The 26,797-nt window shown below is 41.5% G+C and overlaps 1 protein-coding gene and 1 pseudogene across 1 annotated transcript; one reads left to right on the forward strand and one right to left on the reverse strand.

Moving 5' to 3' along the window:
- Nucleotides 1-3,014: 3,014 nt before the first annotated feature.
- SLC25A17 (solute carrier family 25 member 17) lies at nt 3,015-23,381 on the reverse strand. Its single transcript, XM_066633946.1, has 9 exons — nt 23,233-23,381; nt 16,505-16,565; nt 15,527-15,593; nt 13,523-13,674; nt 10,884-11,000; nt 9,161-9,306; nt 8,936-9,031; nt 5,388-5,470; nt 3,015-3,615 (listed from the first exon to the last, which is right to left on the reverse strand). The coding sequence occupies exons 1-9, from the start codon at nt 23,284-23,286 to the stop codon at nt 3,468-3,470; spliced, it is 924 nt and encodes a 307-aa protein (XP_066490043.1). The 5' UTR covers nt 23,287-23,381; the 3' UTR covers nt 3,015-3,467.
- On the forward strand, nt 21,644-21,763 carry LOC136658111 (5S ribosomal RNA; annotated as a pseudogene).
- Nucleotides 23,382-26,797: the final 3,416 nt, after the last annotated feature.

Genomic DNA, 26,797 nt, shown 5'->3' on the forward strand with positions numbered 1-26,797 from the left:
AGTATTTTGAGAAAAATGTGTTGTAAATGGGTCATTGGCAAAAAAAATTGCTATCAATTGGCTCCCATTTATTATTTTAGTATTGTCTGAACTTGTCACCCTGAGGAGTAAAGCTTTATTGAAATCTGTCTACATTCTTTTCCAGTCTAATAATTCCACTCAGATGCAGCTGTTTTGTTATTTCCAGAGCTTAAGACATTGATTAAAAACTATATAAATGGATCACACAAAACAGCCTGCAAACACACATTAGTTAAATAGTTTTCACCAGATCCCATGATAGAGAAACACTATTCTGCTGAAATTTTTGGGTTATCTGGCTGTCTTTCAGTTTAATGGTTTAATTTCTTGTCTACAATGGTTGTAGGCAACCTACCACAATAGTTCAAATGTTTTAAACAGTGTGCCAAGATTCTCTGGATGTCACTGGCAATCCATACATGTATATTCAGAAGAATACATGTGAAAATAGGCACTTCAGATATGCCTTTCCTCATGGCACTATATAGGTAAAGTTGTGAATGGTCTTTGCAGTCCTATATCCATACGTTGTAATTTCCCACTTTACTTTCATTCTGTGGAACTACCACAGTGTACACACACTGCTCTACTTCATTCCACATTCCTCACTTCTTATGAACTCCACTCACCCAATTGTTCCGAAAAGTAGCACCCAATAACAAAGACATGCTTTTTTATGCCAAGAAAAGGCACACTGAATATATACTGGAATGTACATATTTCAAGAATTTGAAAGATGGGGGAAGAGGAGAAAGACTCATTTTGTGTCACTGAAGTGTAGGCAGAATTATCACAATCAAAAGCGGAATAATTGTTTCAAACATATATACAGACTATGACTTACTACAGGGATATGGGTTCAGGACTGGAAAATGAGCATTGATAGTTGAAATACACTGGTGTGGATTTCTTCCTTAGTTCTACTACAGTTGTAAGAAATAAAGATAATCAAACAGTAGGAGTGTATAATCTGTCTGTTGACTACATCCTTTCATACCCTTGTTGGTTATACAGCTTGGCAGAGCCTGAGTATCTCAGCACTGCCAAAGCTAAAAGGAAAGTGGCTCACACAGTGCCTAACTTTTATACTATTTTCACATAGTCAAAGTCACCCCTTCTGCTTTGTTCTATTTTTCTCAGGTACCAGACTAGTGCAGTGGTTCCCAAACTGTCACATTGCCTTAGGATGCCACAGCACACTCACAGAGGTGTTGCGGGATGTCCCTGCTTGCCTCTCCTACCAACTCTGCTTCCTTCATTGTCAGAAATTCTCTGAAGTTTTTCTCTGAAGATTATAAACTAATCCAACATGGAGGAGCTGAGTTCTCTCTAAACTGAAAAAGGGACAGTAGTAGGCATTATTCAGAAAAAAATGTGTATATTGTAAGAATTAATGGCGCTACTTAACCAGACTGTTTTCAAAGCAGCAGGTCAGGTTTGTGGCTGAAGAAAAGCCAAGTCCATTGCCCCAACAGAGATAGGCACGACTGTTCTTATCGGTCCGCACCGAGATGATCACCGCCAGAGCTCAACCTCACCTCACTACCCTTGTTGATCCCAGGCCTGACTAAGGGAGACAAGGGAGAAATAAAGCTGAAGTAAATGTGTTCAAATAGAAGTGGTAGGAAAAGTTAACCAAAAGGCAACCAAACTCCATGCTAGGCAGGGACGGTCTGGAAACCGGATCCCTGCACGCAAGGACTTCAACCAACTTTTTCAATGGCTCTGCCTCCAGCAAGCACAAGAGGCAATCCCACTGGTCAAGGAATGCCCCCACCTTTACCAGGGAACTTTATCAGTTTTTCTCTGAAAGTTATAAATTAATCCAATATTAGCCTCTAAACTGAAAAAGACAAAGCATTAGACATTATTTAGAAAAATGTGTATATTGTAGCATATTTGAAGAAAATTTTTCCTCTAAGCTCTGCTAGGCTGCCATGGGGTATTTGGAACATGGAGTCAGCTCAAACAAAACAACCACACACAAAGAACTGTGTACAAAAATACAGCATATTTTTGTTTTCTGTGGTTTTCACTTCTGATTTTGTGCATTTTGTACAAAGCAGTGTATCCAAGTAATAGCAAACTCCCTTTAGGATGAATGCTGTGTAATGTAAACAATATATAAATGCTAGCGTCTTGGGTAGGATCAAAGGACAGTGTCTGGCTATGTGGCAGAGGGCATTAATAGCAACTGTTTGGGGGTTCATCTGAGACTTACTGCTGATGGGCTGAAGTGAGTCTGCGGAAGAGCTTTTCTTTTCAGAGACAAAAGAAAGTTTGAGAAGGTTGGGGCAGCTCCCCATTCTCTTAATAGTTTTCTCTGAGAAGTCCTACATTCTCCAGGAGATTCTGAGGACTACCCAAGCTTATCAACTGGGAACAAATTAAGTTTATGATTTTCCTGGCAAGGAGGAAGCCCTACTCTCAAATCTGACCATTTCCTACCTAGTGCTATGATCAAAAGCCATGGTCGTTATGCAGGATGGAGGCACTACGAGAAAGGTACACTCCACTTAAGTTTTATTCAGTGGTTCAGGGTTTTTAAAACATCAATACAAGGCTTTTTGAGACAAAAGAATTAAAGCTGAAGGGATAGTTTTTGCAATTTTTTTGCATGTTTAAGATAATAAAAGGTGAAGTTCTAATTTTTCATTATGTTTGTAATATTATGGGACAGATGAGGGAAAGAAGAATACAGGGAACTATCCAATTATTAACCTTTACGCATCTGTAATGAATAGTGATCAGAGATAAACCATTTCCCAGGTGATTGCATAAGATTCACCATTAATGCATATCACAGAATCAAAATACACTGAGAAGATTGATGAGATATTTAAACTAGGAATTACAAACAAAACCTGTGCTTAAATAAATATATTTTGATGGCAGTCACAGTCTATAGGATATCACATGGGTGGCTCTTGTAAATCAGTCCCAAAATTAGTTCTTAGCCATGAGAAGAAAATTAAGCTTAAACAAAAACATGGTTCTCTAATAAAAAATTTTAATTATCAATTTATCAAGGAGATTATACACCATCAAATCCTTGTAACACATTATGACAGCAGATGAAGAATTAATTACAGCAGGTACTTTCAAATTGAAGAAAAAATTAAGTATAGTGACAAACACCCTCATTTCCAATAAAGAGAAACTGAATCCCTCCAAGGAGTTTGATTTTCATCTCGTTCCGGAAATATTCTCTTCCATTTTGTGTTCTAAAACTGGGCCTCCCAAAATATTGATCAAACCACGCTAGTGACTGGCAACAGATACTTCAAAACTACACTTCAAGTTTCTTTTTGGACATATTCTGAAGCGTTCAATGAGAACAGGAACTTGGTGAAAGAGTATTGCAGACTTGGAGGTGAAGCTTCTTTGGCACCCCACCATTCCACTAGTACCACTCTTGTGCTTCTCAGGAACGTTCTTCCAAAACCTCAGTGCTTCAGTGACCGCTTTAATCCCATTACTGTGAAAGTGGTAGCAGTAAGTTTTTCGTAGACTAGGAACATCAGTGCAGCAGTGAGAACTGTTTGCAGCAGCTTTGCTTCAAGCCCTTTATAGAGTCCTGCTAATCCAAAACGCCTATAAAGAAATACATTTAATGTAACTGAAAGTGTTTGCTTACTATATAACACAATTCCAGACAATTTATCAATCTGTCCCTAGGGTCTCCAAAAGGCTACCTGCCTCTTCCCACCACCCACTATTAACAACTATGCTAGATTTTGGATAGGGATACTATAGTATAGTAGCCAAACTTCAGCTTTTGTGCTTTGACAATAAAGTATTTGCTCATTGAGAACTGTATACACATCTAACAGCCATAAAACAAAGATGTCCAAGATTATTTCATGAAAGACTCTCATGGAGTCAGTAACAAAAGATCTTGGCGTGCTGGTGGACAGCTCGATGAAAGTGTTGACCCAGTGTGCGGCAGCAGTGAAAAAGGCATGCTTGGGTTATTAGAAAAGGAACTGAGAATAAGACAGCTAATATTATGATGCCATTGTAAAATAAATTGTAAGGTCACACCTGGAGTATTGCATCCAGTTCTGGTCGCCACATCTCAAAAAGGATATAGTGGAAATGGGAAAAGTACAGAAGAGAGAAACCAAAATTATTACTGGGCCGGGGCACTTCCTTTAATGGAAAAGGTTACAGCACTTGGGGCTCTTCAGTTTAGAAAAGAGGCACCTGAGTGGGACATGAGTGAAATGTACAAAATTATGCAGGGGATGGATAGAGTGGATAGAGAGAGACGCTCATTTCCCTCTCACACAGCATCAAAACTAGGGGACATTCACTCAAATTGAGTGTTGGGAGAGTTAGGACAGACAAAAGAAAATATTTCTTTACCCAGCATGTAATTAGTCTGTGGAACTCCTTGCCACAGGAAGTGGTGACGGCATCTTGCCTAGATGCCTTTAAGAGGGGACTGGACAGATTTCTGGAGGAAAAGTCCATAAAGGGTTACAAGTTATGACAGGTATGTGCAAGCTCCTGATTTTAGAAGTGGACTACTTCAAAATAACAGATGCAGGGGAAGGCACCAGGATGCAGGATGTGTCTTGCTGTCTTTTGTGCTCCCTGAAGCATTTGGTGGGCCACTGTGAGATACAGGAAGCTGCACTAAATGGGCCTTTGGCCTGATCCAGCGGGGCTCTTTTTATGTTCCTAAGAGGCTTTCTGGGGTCAATGGAAAACTACACATTTCATCTCCAGCTGAGAGGAAAAACAGCTGAGATAAAATGAGTTCAAGGGAAACACTGGCAGGCAAGGAAAAGGTTTAACATCCATCTCCCACCTGCCACTTCTCTATGCCCTCTTCTACTTTGGAAGAGGAAGAGAAGTGGCACCCAGGCTTTGAAGTCATTAGCTGGAGACAGAACTACATTTTCCTATTTTGGCAAGCCTTTGGAGAACAGTAGTAGCTTCCCCTTTTCCACCATGCTGCTCTATGTAACTTGAATTGATGTATCAGTATTTTGATATATTATACACTATTCTAGGTTTTGCTGTGGAAAGGTGAGGTAGAAATTGAAAAAGTGAATAAATCATTGGTACATTTAACCTGAGGTAGACATTATTAGAGAAAGAATGGACTGGATTCCGCTCTGGATGTATTTACAATGTATGGACTCAAGATATAGAGAAATATTAATATTGTATGCAAGATGCAACACTGAGGCCAACTTTTTTATCCATTTAAAAAACTACTTAAACATTTACAGAAGGCAACTCCTTGTAGCAACATACTCAATTTTCAGATTACCAGGCTCAACTGGACAGGGTGAAAGTTTAATATTAACGGTTCAAGACAAAGAGTTAAAGAATTTAAAAAACAAAAAGCTCACTTTATTCTCTGTCGAAGGAGGTAGAGAACATTTCTAAGACTGCCTAGTCTCTTATTTTCTGGGTTCAGTCGGTGATGTCCAAACTGAAAAGACAACAAAACAAAACAATCATCCGTTTTCCCTTCATTACTTCTGCATGATTTCACCACTCTGTTTGGGGAAGGATATGACACCAGAACAATCTTTGATATTTCAGGCATGAGGCAGCAATGCAGAATAGTGTGAGCAAGCTTCAGCTACTTAGCTTATCTACAAACAAATTCAGCACAATATTCCATTTGCTATGATTGTGATCTAAACCAGCCCTGTACTGAATACTCATCTACTATACCTGATTTTTCAGTGCTAATAATACTCTTTGCTCCTGCCAGGACTGCTCATACTTGCTAAGAACAACTAAACACAACAACAATAAAACCCTGACCTACAGAACCTAAACTGCACAGCAAAATTATGCAGATCACTTGGGTGTGAGTGGAGGTTATAGTAAAGACTGAAAGCAAATATATACATATACTGAGAGAGAGAGAGAGAGAGAGAGAGACAGACAGACAGACAGACAGACAGACAGACAGACATTGATTCTGCAAAGCCCTGCCCATAGCTAGCAGGAAAACCACCAAGTAATGTCGCAATCTATGCAGCAAGCAAATCCTACGTACTTTATTGCCAAATGCAGCTACACAGCCTGTGAAGTTGGGTAACTTACCTAGACAGCAGCAGCATCCATTATGGAGGCCACATGCTACTGTATGTAATTAACAGACTTCAGATCATATTCAAACAAGTACTCACTGAGCACCATTTAAATCAAGAGACTTGTTCATTATCACTCATTTATAAAGTTATGATGAACAAGTCCCATTAATTTCAATGGTACTTAAATGAGAACTTGTTTTCTTAGAATGCTACCCCTACGGTTTTAGCTCTGGAATGTTTGTGCATTTGTTTTTCCTAAAGATAGAATCTACTTCTTTCATGCTTATAAGTGTAAATTCTAATTTGAGCAAGTTTCTTCCCTCCCCCCCCCCCACAAAAAAAAAGGCCCAGGTAGACTAACCAGTGTTGATTACACAGGCCTACAAAATTGAGGGTGAGAAAAGTTTTCCCAAACTTTATGGTAGTTTGATATGAATTTGGGGTGCTGATTCCAAAAATGGCATCCATTTTGCCCTATCACGTCTAGTTTTGCAGATATAGTATAGCCCAGTGGTTCTCACCCTTTTTAACCTGGGACCCACTTCTGAGAATGAAAATCTGTCTGGAGCCCACCGGAAGTGATGTCAACAACCCGGAAGTGATGTCATAGCCAGAAATGCCATCATCAAACAGGAAGTGACATCACTGTGATGCCAGAGCCGGAAGTGATGTCATCAAGCAGGAAGTTCTTAGAAACTCAAACTGTAAATGACAAGAGACAGTATTCCAGCTCAGAAGCTTCTTCTTATTCTCCCTGCCCTCGCTACCATTGCTATTAAGCAAAAAATAAAACATCTGGAACAAAATATTTGTGTATTTATTTACTACTGTTTTTATTTCTGTCTTTATTTACAAAATCTCAAACTACTTCTTGCATTGTGCTTGAAACTAACAAACACTGATGTGGCTATTGATACTGTGCTCAGCACTAGGAAGAAACAAGTGCACTCTACTCATGCACCTCAATACAAGAAGTAGCCTGAGCTTTTGTAAATAAAGGAAATAAAAACAGTAGTATCTCCCTCAGAAGGAAGATAAACAGGGACGCTTCCCCTCATCTCCCCCAAGCCTAAGCACGTCTACTCAGAATTGACTCCCATTATTGGCAATGGGCTTACTCCCAGGTAAGAGTAGACAGAATTGCAGCCTAAGAGAGAAGTAAGAAGAGGGGAAGGGTGCACGTCAGAGAAGCAGCTGGGGGAGCAGCACTCTCCCTGAGTGCTTCCCTCCCGCACATGCCAGGCTTGCCCTCCCTCCTCCCCCACCTCCCGGGTGCTCTCTTGCCAGCCAGACAACCAGGGATCCCCCCTCACCCCAGCAAAGATATAAAGAGGACATGCTAGCCAGGGCAGGAAAGGATCGTGGCTTCCAGGTGATTTCAGAAAGGGAGAGAGGTTGTGATGCAGAGGACACGAATGGCAGTGAGGTGGCGGTGGCGGCAATGCTGCTTTCAAAGCAGGCTCACAAGAGGGGAGATCACGCGGGTCTGCCTCTACTCACCCAAGCCCTGTGTTCAGGTTTCCGCCCACACTCTCCAGTTCAGTTCAGCTGTGGGGAGGGGGAGCTGCTCTGTCTTGCAACCCTGAGGCAGTCCATCCCATCAAGGCAGCCAAGCTGACAAAGGCTGGTGGGGAGAAGCCTGGCTGGCTTGTCCACGTCTCTCCCAGTCCTCCTTTGCCTGCAATCCAAGCCTGCACTCTGTGATTGGCCCCCCTGAGGGAAGCCTCCAAGTGCAGAGGGAGGTCCAGCCATAAGGCAGCAGCACGCTGCTTTCTTTGCACATGTGCAAGCCACTCTTAGTTACGTCTCAATGCCGGGAAGTTTAAAATGGCGATGCCCAGGCTTTGCCCACTTCTAAAATGGTGACACCTAGGTCTTTTGCCATCTTCCAAGAAGGCTGCCGTCAGCTTCTCACGACCCACCAGAAACTGGGTTGCGACCCACCAAGTGGGTCCCGACCCACAGTTTGAGAACCACTGATAGCCTCATTAGTGAATGGTTCAAGCTGCTTTCTCGTGAGGAAGCCATGGTGCAGGCTTCCTCATGAGGAAGCTGCTTGAACCATTCACTAAAGACGCTATGCCGTGTCTCCAAAACTAGAAGTGATAGGGCAAAATGGATGCCATTTTTGGAATTGGCACCCCAAATATACCCAGGAATTGGTGTAATGTTAAAGGAAGCAAAATGTGTGTTGGCCTGTGTTATTCTACTAAACAGCTTCCTAAAAGCTTACCTGGACTTGGTGCCCTGCTACTGCAGAAACAAACAAACATCAGATAGGATGAATGTTTGTCAGTTTGGGTTGTCAACATTGGTCACAGGATCCTTTTTATTTTGAATGTGTGAAGTGTGACACAGGTATATCCTATAGGCTTACAGGAGGGACACTTAATTGTCAGAGCAATCATCATACCACACCATGCTTTAGCAGGCTGGCTTGGAAGCCTTGCCTGACTCTCATTTCTTCGGAAATTTCATGGGTGGCTGCACCCATGCCACAATAGCATTGTCGTGAATATGTACATGTTAGGCCTTGGTTAGCATGTGGAGCCTGAACCAAACTAAGTCAGTTACGGAGAAGTGGTCAGCAGTTCCTAACTGCAAGAATGTGAGTAAACAAACACAAAGAATGTTGTGTTTGAGAAAAGTAAAAGAAAAACCTTATCTTTTACTTCATGTGCAGTCCCTTCCTTCTCTGCTCAATCACTTAGCTATAACATTGGCCACTGCAGAGACTCCCAGCACACAAAATAATTTACCCTGTGTGTGCCTGTTAATGCTTGTCTGAAAAGCGCATCTAGTAGCAATACAAAGCAACAAATAAAAATGCCTTGGTGGTGGGTACCTACCCGTAAAATTGACTGTACTGTCTGCATGGGATATGTGAGGGTCGTGGCTATTGCTTTGGCTATTGCTCCAATGATAAATGCATCCAGTGAAGAAAGCTGAAACAGTATTTAAAATGGTTATATGAAAGTAGAAACATATTTGGTAATACTTAAGCTTAACAAAAAAGGATCAACTTCTGAAGCTAGAGTTAAATATCACCTTACTTGCAGGCTTTCACATCTCACCTGTGCTTGCCTCTTCAAAATATTCCGTTTAAGACCTTCATAGAACATGAATTGTATGGCGGGATTGAACACCAACAGCAATGAGGGGAAAGTACCATTCCATAAAGCCAGGATTCCCTCATCTCTTACTATCTGATGGAAAGCATCTAAAGAGAAAGATGAAATGAAGCAATGGTTTAATATACCATAGTTCACACTGATAGTAAAATGATGCCACTTCAGGTTAAGGGCACACACAGTATTTGCAGCACTGCTGTAAAAGTGTATTTATTATTCTCAGTCCAAACATCTCATTCCTCTCCCAAGATGAACACCAATAAATATAATTTTGCAAGGCTGAAGCAGAACCTGTCTGTGCACTGCACAGATTCACTGCCTCATCCCCATGGTATCACAAAAAGCCGTCTTCTTAGTGGTTTTGCCACTGAGAAGAACTTTAAATAAAACTTTTTTTAAATTAGTAAGGGACAAAGGAATGGAAGAGTGTATGAATGTTCATGTGGCACTGAGGCAGAAGGCTCCTTAAAGCACAGGGACAAATAGAAAAGGTAATAGCTGAATCAGTGCTTGATTGGCTGGTATATACATTTGTCATTTCAGCTGCAGAGCTGGGCTCCCCCCATGGATGAAAAGCACATTTACAAGGCCTCTCTTTACACCTTGGTTCAGTGGTTCTCAAATTTTTTACCACCAGGATCCACTTTTTAAAATGACACTCTATTGGGACCAACCAAGCTTTATAAAACTTTTTTAAAAGGTGATCTAGAAAGAAATAATATTTTATTTACAACATTTTATTTATTTGCAAAAAAACACAATCCATTTCTCATAGTGAGGCAGCCCTAATGAATAGCCTCAAGGCCTGAGGGACTTAATTATGTGACCCAGTCTTCACTTGCCCTCACTCCCTGTCATTGGTGGACTTGGAAAAAACACACCAGAAAAGAGACATGTCCCTATATATATAGGGGCAGGAGGTCTGGTCTAGAGGGTTGAGCCTCCATTTGCCTGAAGATAACATCCGATGGTCGCCAGTTCAAGGCCACCGGCACCGTGCGACCTTGAAGCAGCTGACAAGCTGAGCCGAGCTATTCCATCTGCTCTGAGCGTGGGAGGATGGAGACCAGAATGTGTGACCAGATCAAAAAAGAAACACCTGAATGTTGTGGTTTCTTGAAAGATAGAAACCTTCTTTCAAATTGTAAAAATCCCTACTGGGATTTAAATTGCCTGCCTATGTAAACCGCCTTGAATAAAGTCTAAGGAGAAATCTGAGGACCAAGAAAGGCGGTATAGAATTATTGTATTATTATTAATATTTTTATGTGTATATATTATACAAGCTTGCAAACTGCAGGAGCTCAGCTCTTTACAGGGCAATTAGCAGCTATCTGATTTTAGAATTGCCCCAAGGCTTGAGGCAATTAGTTATCCGATCTTACCATCACCCGTTTTCTGGAGGCTCTGCAGGACCCACTAGAAATTGAAACGTGACCCACCAAGTGGGTCCCAACTCACTGTTTGAGAAACGCTGCTTTAGGTTATCATCTACTGGTTCACAGTTTTCGAGTAGGCAGTGTATATATCCCTATGTCAAAATGCACAATAGCAAGAGACAACATTTGCCCCCCTGCCTGTAAATAGGGACCTTCAGTCAAAAAGGCTGTCAAGCCTGGGAGCAACATAAAATCCATAAAGAGAAGTGACAGCAGCCAACACTTACCTACGATGCCTTTGTAGTTGGTTGGTATAATGTCTTCATTTCTAAATTTTGCCCCCTGGAGTTTCAGGCGGGTGTTCACTACCCAGAGTGGAGTAGTTAATAATACATTCACTACCCCTATGGGGAAAAAGAGGTACAAATGGGGAAAAGAGGTACAATTCACTTAAAAACAAGAATTAGGATGCAATCCTAACCCCTTATGTCAGTGCTTTCCAGCACTGACATAAGGGCAATGCAGCTCTGAGGTAAGGGAACAAACATTCCCTTACTTTGAGGAGGCCCCCATGAGTGACACCCAAATGGAGGATGCAGCACACACCCCATTGGCTGGAAAGCACTGACATAAGGGGTTAGGACTGCGCCCTTAATGTATACAGTATGGAAAAGCACACATGTATATATACACACTATTCTATATGAAGAACTATGAAAGGGTGAGAAGCTTGCTTTTCTCAAAATTTTTCACTGCTGGTGAGAACCAGCAGCATGCCATGGGATGAGGTATGTGATCAACACAGTTAATCAGGAAAAACAAGTTCTTCCATGTAACAAGTACACACCTTAACCCTCACAAATATTTCCCTTGGCTTGTTCCAAGCTTTTCCCATTATGCCATGTGCTAGGATTGCATCGTTATAAATGTGATAAAATCAAGTTGTCAGAAACTCCCAAAAAATAAATTATAAGACAAAATTAATGCTTCAACATGCTGCACATGTCATATTTAGGTTTCATGTATCTACTTACATTCATTACAAGGACATGAAGCAATACCATTGACTAAGAGTTATAAAATAGTTTAGGTAAAAGAGCTCATGTAATGCAATATATAAGGCACATGGGTCTATCTCGACAGGGACAACCAAAGGAGGAGGATTATATATGAGGAAAGCTAGCAGTGTGTTGTACAGGTCAGGTAATATACTGCCCCATAAGAACATAAGAACAGCCCCACTGGATCGGGCCATAGGCCCATCTAGTCCAGCTTCCTGTATCTCACAGCGGCCCACCAAATGCCCCAGGGAGCACACCAGATAACAAGAGACCTCATCCTGGTGCCCTCCCCTGCATCTGGCATTCTGACATAACCCATTTCTAAAATCAGGAGGTTGCGCATACACATCATGGCTTGTACCCCATAATGGATTTTTCCTCCAGAAACTTGTCCAATCCCCTTTTAAAGGCGTCTAGGGTAGACGCCAGCACCACATCCTGTGGCAAGGAGTTCCACAGACCGACCACACGCTGAGTAAAGAAATATTTTCTTTTGTCTGTCCTAACCCACCCAACACTCAATTTTAGTGGATGTCCCCTGGTTCTGGTATTATGTGAGAGTGTAAAGAGCATCTCCCTATCCACTCTGTCCATCCCCTGCATAATTTTGTATGTCTCAATCATGTCCCCCCTCAGGCGTCTCTTTTCTAGGCTGAAGAGGCCCAAACGCCGTAGCCTTTCCTCATAAGGAAGGTGCCCCAGCCCCGTAATCAGCTTAGTCGCTCTCTTTTGCACCTTTTCCATTTCCACTATGTCTTTTTTGAGATGCAGCGACCAGAACTGGACACAATACTCCAGGTGTGGCCTTACCATAGATTTGTACAACGGCATTATAATACTAGCCGTTTTGTTCTCAATACCCTTCCTAATGATCCCAAGCATAGAATTGGCCTTCTTCACTGCCACCACACATTGGGTCGACACTTTCATCGACCTGTCCACCACCACCCCAAGATCTCTCTCCTGATCTGTCACAGACAGCTCAGAACCCATCAGCCTATATCTAAAGTTTTGATTTTTTGCCCCAATGTGCATGATTTTACACTTACTGACATTGAAGCGCATCTGCCATTTTGCTGCCCATTCTGCCAGTCTGGAGAGATCCTTCTGGAGCTCCTCACAATCACTTCTGGTCACAATCACCCCCATACTTGCTATCCTGTGCTGCCTGGGGCCAGGACTGGAGAATGCCACCCCCATTACCGTCATGTCTGGGGCACACACAACCTCCTCTGGGGGCTTTTAAATGTCACTTCTGGTTTTCTGACGAAAAATGATGGTGGGGGCTGGCCGGCACTGCTGCCGCGGGAGCTGTGGTGCCCTGGGGTTTTGCTCCCCTGGACTTCCCGCCAGGTATGCTAGTGTGCCACAAATACAGGGTTTTGTCCTAAGTTTAATCAGTCAGAAAGACTAAGAAAGTCAGCTACGACCAACTAAACTTAGGACACAACTTAAATGCAAGTTATTGATTTAAGAAAATAAGATATATAAAATATACTATTAATCTTTGGTTTGCACATATTCTTGTATTCACAAGGATAAGTACCCAATTACCTTCCTCCCCCCCTCCCCCACTCAACCAAATGTTACACAATCAAAGGTTGAATCAGGGAAGACAAAGAATGCAAATGTTAGTGAGGGGTTTCAACCAGGGAAAGGTTTCAACCAGTTTCAACCAGTGAGGGAATAATGAGAAGTCAAAAAAAGAAAATCAGGACTCTGTGTTAAAGAGGGCATCAAGTTCACAACAGTCAGATCTCATGGCTTTAAAGAACCATCATGAAACAAGAGACTGTATCTATAATAATAGGTTTAAACCCCTTCAATTTTAGCATATTTGTAGCACAGTTGGTAGATCCAATTACCTGCAACCATCCCAAGCATCAAGTCTTTTCCTGTGGTTGAATGACCACCTTTGACCCATACAGCTTTTAGACTGTTAAATGTGTAGAAATAGACAAAGTTGGAACAACAAAGGCTGGAGATGACAGGAAACCACCCTCGATATGGTGCCAAGCTAAGGGAGGAAAGACAAAAGCAAAGACTCAAGATCATGTAATCACCACTGGCAGGAAACAAAGTGACAGCCCTGCCTGTAGAAACAGGTTTCTGTTTAGCCCTTGAAAAGCACAGTGACTAATTATATTAACCATTTATTTAAAAGATTTCTATTTCTACTCCACTTTATCCAAAAAGTTTAAAGTGGAATACATAGTGTAACACATAACTTAAAATAAAAATGAAATACAAACAATGCAAATATATTTGCATAAAATTGTTTGTACAAACAATTGTACAAAATTCAAACAATGCAAACACTAAAACCAACTAGTACCAATACCATACAAGTGGATTAAAAGGATAACTTAAAACACCTAATAGCAGCAAAATAAAACCACTGGATAAAAGTGATAACATTTAGGGCCCAATCCTATCCAACTTTCCAGCGCCAATGCAGCTGCAATGTAGCCTCAAATGCTCCCTACCCTGAGGAGGCCTCCATGACAGCCCCCACCCAGGATACATGGCACATCCTGTTGGAAAGGCTGCATTAGCACTGGAAAGTTGAATAGGGTTTAGGCCCTTAGGTAAGTTTTAAACCGTTTAAGATACGATTGTGGATCCTGACTACCTTATATCAGTAAAGCGGCAATCCTACAAACACTTGAGATTGTCTTCTTGATCTTGTTGAATGATTACTTACTTCCAACTAAATGTATATAGCCCTGAGCTGCTTTAGATTCAAGATGCATTATAGACAAACTGTTTCTAAAATTTGCAAGAATCTACAGTATAAGTGTTCAAAGATTTCCTATCAGACATTACTCCTTATAACTGAAAACAACAAACCACAAGGCACTCTATCACCAATTCATTTAGACCCAATTTACACAGGAGGATGATAGAAAGTTTCATGTGATCAGACAGTGCTATTGCCACTGGAGAAAACTGTTTCAGCCCTCTCAATGCCCTTGTCTGCCTGGGGCTTCTTTCTTACACCACAGAAAGTCTCTAACAGTGGAGTGCTTGATTACTTATTTGTATAACAGGAATAGCTTGAATTATAAATTTAAGAACACACCCATGTATATTGTATTTGGTTTCCTGCAAAATTTCACTTTTTCAAAAAGTTCAATATATTTTTCTAGATCACACACAGGAAGAGGACTGGACTCCAGTAAACCACCCTTCTCCCAGTTTCCCATGCCTAAATTAAGCCCTCAGGCACCATTATGTCAGCGGGATTAGGGATGAAGACAGGACATTGTTGTCTTTGTAGCAGAAAGTTACAACAGCCTACTTTCCATCACTGTAGTCAAATAATAAAATATGCCATTGCTATCTACGCTGGGGACTTATTTTCATGGAAAAATAGCAGACATGCAAGGGCCCAACTTGAATTTGAACTACATAGTGTTATAGTAGCAGCTATTTACTTCAGTGCCGTTTTCCCATCAAAAATTGCAGCCCTGATGCAGCTACTTAAAACTTGAAGATGCCTTTGTAGCAAATGGCAACTTTTGCACTAAGTAGTTGCCAGGGCGGGGGATTTGTAAAGGAACTCCCTTCCTCTACATCACAGTCCTGGTCTGGACTGGTCCCTTACATAGCTTATATTTTTCAGTGAAAATAAACCCCTAGCTAGATGATGCCAAATTTAAAGTGACCGTGGACTAAGAACACAATTGTGACTGCAACATCATACCTTGCTCTTTAAAGTTTCATTGCAAAGGAGTTTATATATTTTCAGTGTGAAATACAAAATGCTGGGCAAATGATGAAACTACTACATATGAAGTAGATGGACATAGTACATGTGAATGCAGAATGCTTACAAGATTCTGCTCACAAAAACATTCTTTACTTACAGGCCTTCCTCTTTTATAATCTCCAATAAAACTGTGTGCGTTGTTTTAGATTTGCGTTTTTCATCAACTGGAAGACAAGACAAATCTTAATACTGAAAGAAATAGAATGTCAATTTCTCATTACACTATTGCTCTGGGAGTTAGGTAAGATGTAATGAAGAAGCAGGTGGAATTAATGTTTATGTGCCTTGTTTTCCCCATCTCCAAGCTTCTCTGTCTTATCTGAAATAACCTTTGCTTCCCCCACTCCCATAGATAGAGGTACAAGCCAATCATAAAAAAGGAAATAGGGTCAGACACTAAAGCTATATTTTAGCTACTATGAAGATAACATTTGTGCTTCCTACCCAATTTGCAACTGTGTCATGCCTGAAGAGACTGCAGATTAACTTCTAGAGTTTAATTTACGCCTGCTATAAGAAGTGAACGTGTTCTTCCCCAGCTCTTAATTTCAAAACATTTTTTTGTTCTCTGCCTCCAAACTGAACTGTTTTTTTCTCCAAAACCCAATTGCTGAATTAAGATACAATATAGGACAATTGAAAAAGAGAGCTTAATAACACTTCAAAATACCACCATGACTTTCATGGCCACTTCACAAAGCTAGGCACATCAATCTCTTTTTTCCAAATGCAGGATCCAAACCTATGTCTGTTACATATATTTGAACAGAATTTCTTCAGAACTGAGAAAAAATCCTTAAGAACTACTGCTGTCAGTATCACTTTAGAGGGGATGGGCTGGGAACTGCAAGGTCCAATTGCTGCTGAGCCATGAAGCTCTCTGCAGAGGTTTGAACAAGCCATTAACTTTCAGACTAACCTACTTCACAGGCTCATTGCAAGGATAAAATCATGTACGTTGCCCTGAATTCCTTAAGTCAGCATTAGGATACATAACACAATAAATACAGTAGTTAAAAGGAAAGCTGAAGACAAGTTTGGCAAATTATAAATGTAACAGTACATATTTACTTACCTTGAAGTCTTAGTCTAGCTGTATCCAGAGGAAAAAACACAGTCATTGCCGTCATGCTACCCTAAAATGTTTAAACATAGATACTCAGCTTCATTGTATTAGACAGGATTTTGCAGATGAATCGGCAAGTCCATTAACGTATATATCAGCAAAGAATAACCCCCTCCATGGCTCTGGGCCATGAATTTCCGCATCTAAATGAACACCTCAATAAAACACATAGATCTTTGTAAAATGAATGTTATGGTTCTAAAAATTTTACTAGAAAAACCAAGTTCCATTGCTATGAGTGGAACTTACTTTTGAAAAAATGCATTTAAGACTGAGAACTTGCAGAGAACGAAGCCATAGTGAATTAGACGAGAGCCACTATTTGGTTTATCTACCATATCGGAAGAGTGTGCAATGCTAATAACCTAACTCTACTAAGGGCGCAATCCTAACCCACTTTCCAACACTGACGTAAGAGCAATGCAGTTCCGAGGTAAGGGAACAAACATCCCCTTATTTTGAGGCGGTCTCCATGACTGCCATGCAACTGCAGGAAGTAGCACACATCCCATTGGCACGGCTATGGCAGTGCTGAAACATTGGTTGGGATTTGGGTCTAAATGGTTTAAGCCCCACGATACACGTCAAGAGTCAATGTAATAAAGTCCTGTACTTCTTCCTGAAGAAACCTAGGCTCAGGTTTTGGCAGACTTCTAAGAGGAAAGAAATTCCACAGTGAAAAGGGCAGCCACTAATCTTGTCCATTTCAGGAAGAAAATGTCCACCACTAAAAAGACTTAGCATTACCAATAAGGATCCTGCCTTCCTCTTTCCCCCTTTTTCTTCCTTTAAGCTGCACAGCTTTGACCACATACTACGTCACCTCTACATTATACCAAATACCAGCTACATATTAAAAGTATGTAGCTTTACATACAAGTATTAAATGTATTTAATATGTGCTACATATTAAAAGTAGCTTTCTGGTAGACAATGGGACTTGAAATGGTAAACATGCTTTCTGACGCTACCTTAACCCTCATATGCAACTGATGGCACTCCTAGGGTTTTTATTTTTTTCAGAAACCATAAACTTTTCATGTTGCATAGGAATCTTAGGACAGTAATTTTTTTGCAAAGCAACACTAATGTTCAGTTAACAATTACCTATGCAGTCACTAGACAGAGGCAGATATTGTGGCAAGTTTATTGGCTTTAGTTAAAAGGCATTCTCATTTTCCACTGAATACAAAGACTTTTCAATCATGCACCTAGAGAAGGGGTTGATGTAATGATTTCAAAAGCTTTGGAAGATTTTAAATGGTATTTTTGTAAGTCTAATGTCACTAGGCATACATAATAACTCTAGCTCATTCCAATTTCTGTTCTACCTGTACAAGCCCAAACATGAACAAATTATGAGAGGGATGGACAGGAGAAGCCAGGTAATTATTTTACCCATAAATCCATCCTGAACTACTCTATAGCACAGTATTATAAACCACTTCCCTGGGTTGAACAGTTTGGAAAATCCAGTGCTCAAAACTGCCCCAACATGCACATGCACATGCACAAAGAAAGTCTGCCTTAGCAATTAAGAAAAAAAAAATGTTGGATGCGCTGCCTTTGCTAAGTAGTATGAATGTGGAAATGGTATGAATGTGGAAATGGTATGATTTCATCATGGTTTTGACTAAGCTCCGATTTCTCAATTCTGAAGACACTTTTTTACTATTTCTCTTGAATTTGTAAATAAAAGTGTCTTTATTTCCTATGCAGCAAATTCTTTTCATTATTACAATGCTTTATTTCAGTTTTTAAAATATGCATACATAGTTATAGGCCCTGCTTCAGAACCCAGCACAGACAAACTGTTCAGATGATTGCAGGAAAGTCATACGCTTTCAGCCTCACACATCATGCTACAGCAATAAATGCTGACTGGCCTTACTAGTCCTGCAAGCTCTTACTAGTATATCTAGGACAGGATGTAAAGCCCCATAAAATTGGGTAATTTAGCTTTTAGTGAAGCATGCTAATAATGTACACTCTTTAGACCCCTGGAAATCTACATTCGCAGAGAAAGAATGCATGTTGAGCCTTATTTTTTCAAGATTCAAGCTGGAGTCTGATGATTGCAGAATCCAATTTCAGATCAGATCAGATACTTTATTAACCGTCATCCGACCAGCTAGTCACAAATCAACACAACAAAATACACAAAATTAAAACCAACATCCCTTTACACATATATAAAATCATAAAATCATCAGTTTATACTCTCGATTTTCTTTCTTATCAACTGTGCAGCATGGCAGAAACGGGCCACCCTGAGCAATATATCAGGATTTACATCAGATAGCAGAAAAGCAAGCTGCTCCTCCACCTGCATCCCCGTTACAGCGCCAAAAATCGGGGAAATAAATTTAGATCGCAAATCATCATAGTTTGGACATTGCAGAATAATGTGGGCAGTTGTCTCCACCACATTATTATGGCAGGGGCACAGTCTCTCTGAATAAGGACGCCTTACATAACGTCCCAAAAGAACTGCTGATAGAAGTGCATTGCACCTGGCTTTAGTAAAAGCAATCCTGAATTTTGGAATAACGATGTTATAAAAATATCTGGCAGGAGAAAGCATAAGAGCTTGATCCCCAAGAAAAACATATGTAGAAAGTCTGGCTCTCGCAGATCTCATTTCAAGATCCACCAACCTCTGACGCAAAATTTATTTTGCGTCTCCCGGGCTCATCATCGTTATCCCAATTTCTTAGCATCAGTACTTAAGTTAACCTGGGTGAGAATTGTGTGGATATCTTGCACTCTTTTAAACCATCCCCAAAATTTAGTTTTAAAAGTAACACAACTGATTTTTGATTTTGAAATCTTACATATTTTGGAAGTTAGCTTTTTAAAAAAAATGAAGCAAAGATGGATAGCAGCAGTAATGTGGATTTTCTCTATGTATGTTATAAAACTGGAGCACGTTTGTTTATTATTTACTTAATTTCAAGATAGTTTTTGCAAAAGATCAAAACACAGAATGGATCAGAATACAAACAATATCTATAATACTGAACACAAGTTGATTGCTAGAGATCAAAAATAACAAAAGTAGCCCCATGTTGAGCTATAGGACTGTTCAAAGAATATGACAGTGTATTATCTAAACCTAAGAACCTAAAAAGCAGCCAAATGAAGAGCGTGTTCTTCAAAATATGGCAAGTCAGGGGCAGTATCAGAATATGAAAAAGAAGCAGGGAGCAAGAGCAACATGGCAGCCAGAAGAGTAAATGGTGGAAAACAGATGCAAAGCACAAATTGTTTTGCAGAGTGAGGTTGCAACAAGCACCTTGCTTGCAACTCCTGTGAAGGACTTCTTACATACTAGTACAGTAATCCCTCTTAATGCTGTGGATATGTTCCTGGAAAACAGCACTGTGTAAAACAGTGCTATAGGAGGGAATTATAACACTGTTCTAAAGCAGATGTGTTCACGGTACTGTGTACTCACTCATTGGCTGGAGCCTGCTGCATAATTGGTATCACTGCCATCACTCCAGTGGAAGATGACAAGAGGAGCTACTTTCAGAATGATGAGGAGGTTGTGACTTATCCTTGGAAACTGCAGAAGAACTCATCCTTCTTGCTGAAGGTGGCATCTTTGATAGGATTGCCTTGCCTACTGTTTTCTCTTCCAAAGCATTTCCTGGGTACAATTTACCCCATGCTAGCCAGAATACACTGCAGAACATTCTAGAAAATATGCAATTCCCTTTGGCTGAAAACACAGCACAGACAACTATAGTGTTCCATACCAAACTTTAGAACAGTTTGATGGATTTTAGCTTTTTTATGGTACTGTAAAGAAGTCACACCAAGGACAAAGTGTGCTATAATGAAACAGCATTATTGGCGGTATTACTGGACACAGAAAAGAACACAGAAAATGTGTGGCAATCAGTTCCGAGTCTCAAGAAAGAATGAAGTTTGTGGTTGTAGAAACTCTGGGAACTGCCACACATTAACACTAGTAGATACCAAGGCAATACATACCACACCAGCAGTAAATTCAAAGCACTGATTTACAGCAGAAATATTTTGTTTGCATTGTTTATTGTAGGGAATTATAGAGTTCACAAGGAAAGGAGGGTAAATATTTTCTAATATCCAGTACATCATCTAGTACAGGGGTGTCAAACATAAGGCCCAGGGGGCGGATGTGGCCCATGGAAGCTTTTCATTCAGCCCTCAGGCTCTCAGCTGCTGAGCAATGCTGAAGTGTTACTGCTAAAAGGACAGCCCCCGCAAAAATTGGGCTTTTCCATATCTTGAAATATGATAAAGATTTGCATGTTTCATCTTCTGTCATTTGAAGTTAATGAATTCCTAAGGAAAAGTGTTAATTTTTGGTTATGAGTTGTTTAATGACATCACTTCTGGCCCTCAGCAGGCATCATGAATGCCATTTGGCTCTTGGTATGAAACGAGTTTGACACCCCTGATCTAGTATATAAGAACATAAGAACATAAGAACGGCCCCACTGGATCAGACCATAGGCCCATCTAGTCCAGCTTCCTGTATCTCACAACGGCTCACCAAATGCCCCAGGGAGCACACCAGATAACAAGAGACCTCATCCTGGTGCCCTCCCTTGCATCTGGCATTCTGACATAACCCATTTCTAAAATCAGGAGGTTGTGCATACACATCATGGCTTGTACCCCATAATGGATTTTTCCTCCAGAAACTTGTCCAATCCCCTTTTAAAGGCGTCTAGGGTAGACGCCATCACCTCACCACATCCTGTGGCAAGGAGTTCCACAGACCGACCACACGCTGAGTAAAGAAATATTTTCTTTTGTCTGTCCTAACCCGCCCAACACTCAATTTTAGTGGATGTCCCCTGGTTCTGGTATTATGTGAGAGTGTAAAGAGCATCTCCCTATCCACTCTGTCCATCCCCTGCATAATTTTCATTTTGTATATCATTTCATAATATATCATTTTGTAATATCTAGTACATCATCTAATATCTAGTACATCATTATTAGAGTCCCAGAAACTCTTTCATAAGTTTAGTGCAACATGATTGGGAAAGAAAGTACTCCTTAGAAACTATCTTCTTGCTCAAGTTATTCCCAGTCAGCAGCAACTGTTACCCTGCACATGCCTGATCTTGTCTGATCTCAGAAGCTAAACAGGGTCAGGCCTGGTTAATACTTGGATGGGAGACCGCCTGGGAATACCGGGTGCTGTAGGTTTATACCATAGTCTTTTGAGACTGAAGGTTGCCAACCATATTCCCAGTCTTATCTGATTTCCATATTCTCTCAAATGGTGTTTTTAGACCCCAGCCTTGCAAGTCTTGTGGAACCCCTGTAGTTCACCAATAAGCCAAGTTCCCTAGACACATCCCCAACAGCACTCCAGTCACAAAGTTGCTGGAATAAAACCCACTGTCTTTACAAGGGGCTCAATCTCTTACTCTTTGAACTATACTAGGCACTAAACTTGCCTCAATGTGCATTTAGTCAACTATAATGTCCTACTCTAAGGGGGAGAATAATTTTGTCTCCCATCCTTGCCACATCAAAAAAAAGTGTGTTCCCAGAAACTCCAGAGCAATGAAATTCTCCTAACCACTTGGGCAAGCCATCACAGAGGACAACCTTTACTAAGCAAGTGGTGAAACATACAATGTGAGAACCTACTACAGGTAGTTACCCCTTATCCAGACATCCAAAATTCAGACATTTTTGTTCCTTGTTTACTGTAGTGTGAACACTAGAAGGTCTTGTGTTCATTCCCACGTACAGTGCAGGTACAGGCTATAAGTTCTATTCTCTGCTCTGTGGTGTATACCTGTATACAAATTGTACAATTGTATAGAAATTGTTGAAAAATGTCAAAGGGGGTCACAGACACCTTTATGGGTAACAGTGAAAAGATCAAGAGGAAGCATTTCTCATTATTTTTATGCAATTATTCAGAAATCCAGACAAATCCAAAATCCAGATACCTTCCTGTCCCAAGCAGTCTGGATAAGGCAGTGTTCTTCAACCTTGGGATCAGGACCTCAACAGGGTTGCGAAGCCTCAGTTGGGGGATTGGGACAATTTACAGGAATGAAATAGGTAAGATCACTGGACTAGATTTACAGGAATGAAATAGGTAAGATCACTGGTTACAGTGAACAGCACTGGGCGGGTGTAATGGGGGTGGGTGGAAAGAGTCCCAAGAGAGTGCGAAGGAAGGAAGGAGGCATCAGCACAGGGGGAGTAGGAAATAAAGGACCCTGTCCTGAGGACTAAACACAAAGATCACCTGTAGAGACAAGCTGATTAAAACTGACTACAACCCTAGCCACACTTACATGAGAGTACATGGCTAGCCACACTACAACCCTAGCCACATGGTAGTAAGCCCCATTGACTAGAATGGAACTTACTTCTGAGTAGACATGCATAGGATTGGGCTGCCAGGCTGCAATCCTATCCACACTTACCTGGGAGTAAGCCCATTGACTATAATGGGGCTTACTCCTCAGTAGACTGGTATAGGATTGGGCTGCCAGGCTGCAATCCTATCCACACTTACATGAGAGTAAGCCCCATTGACTATAATGGGACTTACTTCTGAGTAGACAAGCACAGGCTTGGGCTGTGCGCCTGATGCAGGGAAGGAAGCCGGGCAGCTTCCGCGATCGCCCGGCCCGCCCCCCGCCACTCACCACAGCTCCAGCCACTGCATGGACCAGGCTCTCATAGGACAGCACCCCGGCCATAGCTACCCCTTCGGCGCCAACTTCCCCGCTGGTGTGGAAGGAGTGAAGGGGGAGAAGAGGCCAGGAGAGGGAAGACAGACGGCACGTCACCAGCGCCACCCCCGCCCATGACAGGCCAGCACCACGTGACGGGAGCAGCCACCGTTTGTGGCGCCTCAGCCAATCGCAGCGAGTCAGAGCATCAGGACTAGAAAGGGGCTTGTCCTCTCGCCCCCCGCCCACCACGCCAGCCTCCTCTTCTACAGACACTCCCGTTGCCTTGGCAACGGCCTGAGGGGAGGCAGAGGCCCAGGAGTCTCAGGGCTGCCTTACACCAGGCAGCCGAGGGTTTGCAAGCTCTGCACCCCCTGGAGGTGCACCCCTACCCAGACCAATGGCACTACTACTACTAGTAGTGTTGTAAGTAAGAAAAGAGCAGGCTTATTGGCCATGGTCTAGTGACCTGATGTCATAACCACCAAAGAGGACAAGGCACCCCAAACTATGGGACATGCAGGGACATGTGGTGGGTGGGGAGGCGGGTGAGGCAGAGCCTCCCCACTGGAGTCCTTTGAAAAGCAGCACCGCCGCAGCGCTGCTTTTCAAAGGACTCCAGTGGGAAGGCTCTGCCTCACCCACCTCCCCACCCACCACATGTCCCTGGGGAGGCTCCGCATTACCTGCCTCCCCACCCCACCCCCCTGAGGACACCCAGGGAAAATGTGGGATATAACAAAAGCTTAAAAAACACTCAAATTGATTTCATGTGGTTCAACTAAACATTATATTCCTTATCATCCTATTTAAAACTATATTACATATCATTTATTACATACAGTTTATCAATTGCAAGAAGGCTATGTGCTGCCTGCCGGGTCCACTCACAGAGAAAAGGGCATTTAAGTTCTTTTCCAGGACACAAGGCTCATAAGAGGACATCTGGTCATCCTGCCTCAGAGAAACTGACAATAACTTGTGATCTTGATCGCTGTTGTTTGTTTAAGGGAGTGGTTTTCAACCTTTTTTCTCAGGGCACACTGACAAGGTACTAAAATTTTCAAGGCACACCATCAGTTTTTTGACAATTGACAAGGCACACCATGCTGTTGGTGGGAGGCTCACATCCCTCAATGGCCCTATTAATAAGCGACCCTCCCTCAAACTACTGTGGCACACCTGCAGACCATTCACGGCACACCAGTGCGCCACAGCACAGTGGTTAAAAATGGCTGGTTGAAGGAGTATGTGCTCTTTCCACAGCCCAGTTCTTTTCCTGTTCCAAATTCCTGGATCCTATCATTTCTAAGGGCTGGTGGCTAAGCATTACTGATGCTCAAAGTCTCCTCCTTCCCACAGAAGGAATCTGCAGGTGAATTTGAAACCAATCTTGAAGCCCACTCAAAATGCAGCAGAAATTACAATCAGCAAAATCACAAGGGACCCCCTATCCTTACCAGGGGTTTATAGAATCCCATGTAGTTGGTCATGTGTACATAGGCATAACAAGAAGTGTCAACAGTAGAGTAAAAGAATATGAGGCACTGTGGGTTGCTACAAGTTGACAAATCAGCTACAGCTGAACACATGGCAAAGACGGATTTCTGACATGCACAAGTATTGTCCATGACTACCCAATACCAAACTTGAATTTACAGGGAAGCAATAGAGCTACAACATTGAAATATGAACAGGAAGGAGACTGAGATCAGCAATGCTTGGCTACTAGACCTCAGAAATGCTAGGATCTAGGAAACTGGAACAGAACTGGGCTGTGGAAAGAAAGCTCATAGTCCTTTAAGGCAGTGATTCTCAAACTTTTCAGACTGGGACCCACTTATTATAATGACAATCTTTCAGGACCTACAGGAAGTGATTAACCTAGAAGTGATGTCATTGCTAGAAGTGACATCATCAAGCAGGAAAATTTAACAATTCTAGCCACACTTTAATAATAACAACAACAACAACAACAGGTATTTATATACCGCCTTTCTTGGTCTTTATTCAAGACTTTATTCAAGGCGGTTTACATAGGCAGGCTTTATTTAAATCCCTTATTAAATAGGGATTTTTACAATTGAAAGAAGTTTCTTTCTTTCAAGAACCACTACATTCAGGTGTTTCATTCCGATCTGGCTTCACATTCTGGCCTCCATCCTCCCACGCTCAGAGCAGATGGAATAGCTCAGCTTCAGCTTGTCAGCTGCTTCAAGGTCGCACGGTGCTGGTGGCCTCGAACTGGCGACCTTGTGGATGTTATCTTCAGGCAGACGGAGGCTCTACCCTCTAGACCAGACCTCCTGCCCAGAAGTACCCCCTTTCCCAGAAGTAAGCCAGATTATCATTGTTAAACATATACAAAGTAGCCTGTTGAAGTAGAGATCTGTAACATTTCCCCAAATGCATTCACATACCACAGTAGCATCAATTCTAATATATTAAAATAAAATATTGAAATATTCACCAACCTGAAATTGGCTCGTGACCTACCTATTGGGTCCTGACCCACCATTTGAGAAACTCTGCTTTAAGGAACAACAGTGAACAAGATCAGTGGACAGTTATTGTCAGTTGCTCTGAGGTGAGATGAACAGACTGTGGTTCTCACCTCTAGTCCTTTAAAAAACCCCATAGTCATGGACTAAAATGTTAGGCCAAATACAGAAACGCATAATAAAGCTCTTGCAACTGGAAATAGAATTGTTAAAATATTATGCAGTTTGGCTTGCCTCCAAGCTTTGAAACATTATTTTGCAGTAAGCTAACAGCACATTTTGAAAAACACAAAATGGGTACCCACTATCTTGGAATATCACAACGGGGTGGTTTGTTCAAAACCAACCTTCCTACACTTAACCCATTTCTGCCCAGCCCACATACACATTTGATCCCTGTTGCATATATGCAAGGTTGGGCAGAAATGGCTTAAGTTACTCAAGCCAAAGCCTAGGCAATTTCTGCCAAAGCAGAAACTGCAGGCAATTCTTGTCTAGTTATCTTACAACGTATTCCCCCCCCCCCCAAGATAAATTTCCACAACCAAACATATTGGACATATTGCAAAGTGTGGAGACTGGCCTAAAGCAACATGCTAAAATATGTTTTAAACTGGAATAGTTGATTACCCTTTATTTGCAGACAAATCCCTGTACTACCCAATTTTTCCAAAAACTTTACTCAAGCAGTCTAAAGAAACTATATATAAACTCCTATATAAAATCCCTGTTGGATCAGCCAGACCAATCATCTACATCTGGTTTCCCATGGTGGCTGTTTGAGAAGCCCATAAAGCTAGCCCCAAAGCTGTAGTGAACATTACTGAAAACATAAGTGTAGGACCACAGTATGACGATTTCAAGACCATTCAAAAAAGTGTGCATGCACACTTGACAGACACTAGTACTACATGGTTGGACAAGACAAGGATCAAGGTATTCTCTATGGTAGCCCTAAAATTATTTGAACCGCCTTCCTGGGGAGATCTGAATGGCTTTTTTAAAATAACATTACTACACAAAGTGTTTTCTAAATT

Source organism: Tiliqua scincoides, chromosome 7 (genome assembly GCF_035046505.1).
Source record: "Tiliqua scincoides isolate rTilSci1 chromosome 7, rTilSci1.hap2, whole genome shotgun sequence".
Taxonomy (NCBI): domain Eukaryota; kingdom Metazoa; phylum Chordata; class Lepidosauria; order Squamata; family Scincidae; genus Tiliqua; species Tiliqua scincoides.

Bases quoted from the DNA above. Each gene is read 5' to 3' on its own strand.
- SLC25A17 (XM_066633946.1), bottom strand. From the start codon at position 23,286: ATGGCCGGGGTGCTGTCCTATGAGAGCCTGGTCCATGCAGTGGCTGGA. The intron at 13,675-15,526 runs GTAAGTAAAGAA...TTCCTCCCTTAG, and splicing joins ATTATAAAAGAGGAAGGCCT to CTTGGCACCATATCGAGGGT. The intron at 9,307-10,883 runs GTAAGTGTTGGC...CTTTCTCTTTAG, and splicing joins CAACTACAAAGGCATCGTAG to ATGCTTTCCATCAGATAGTA.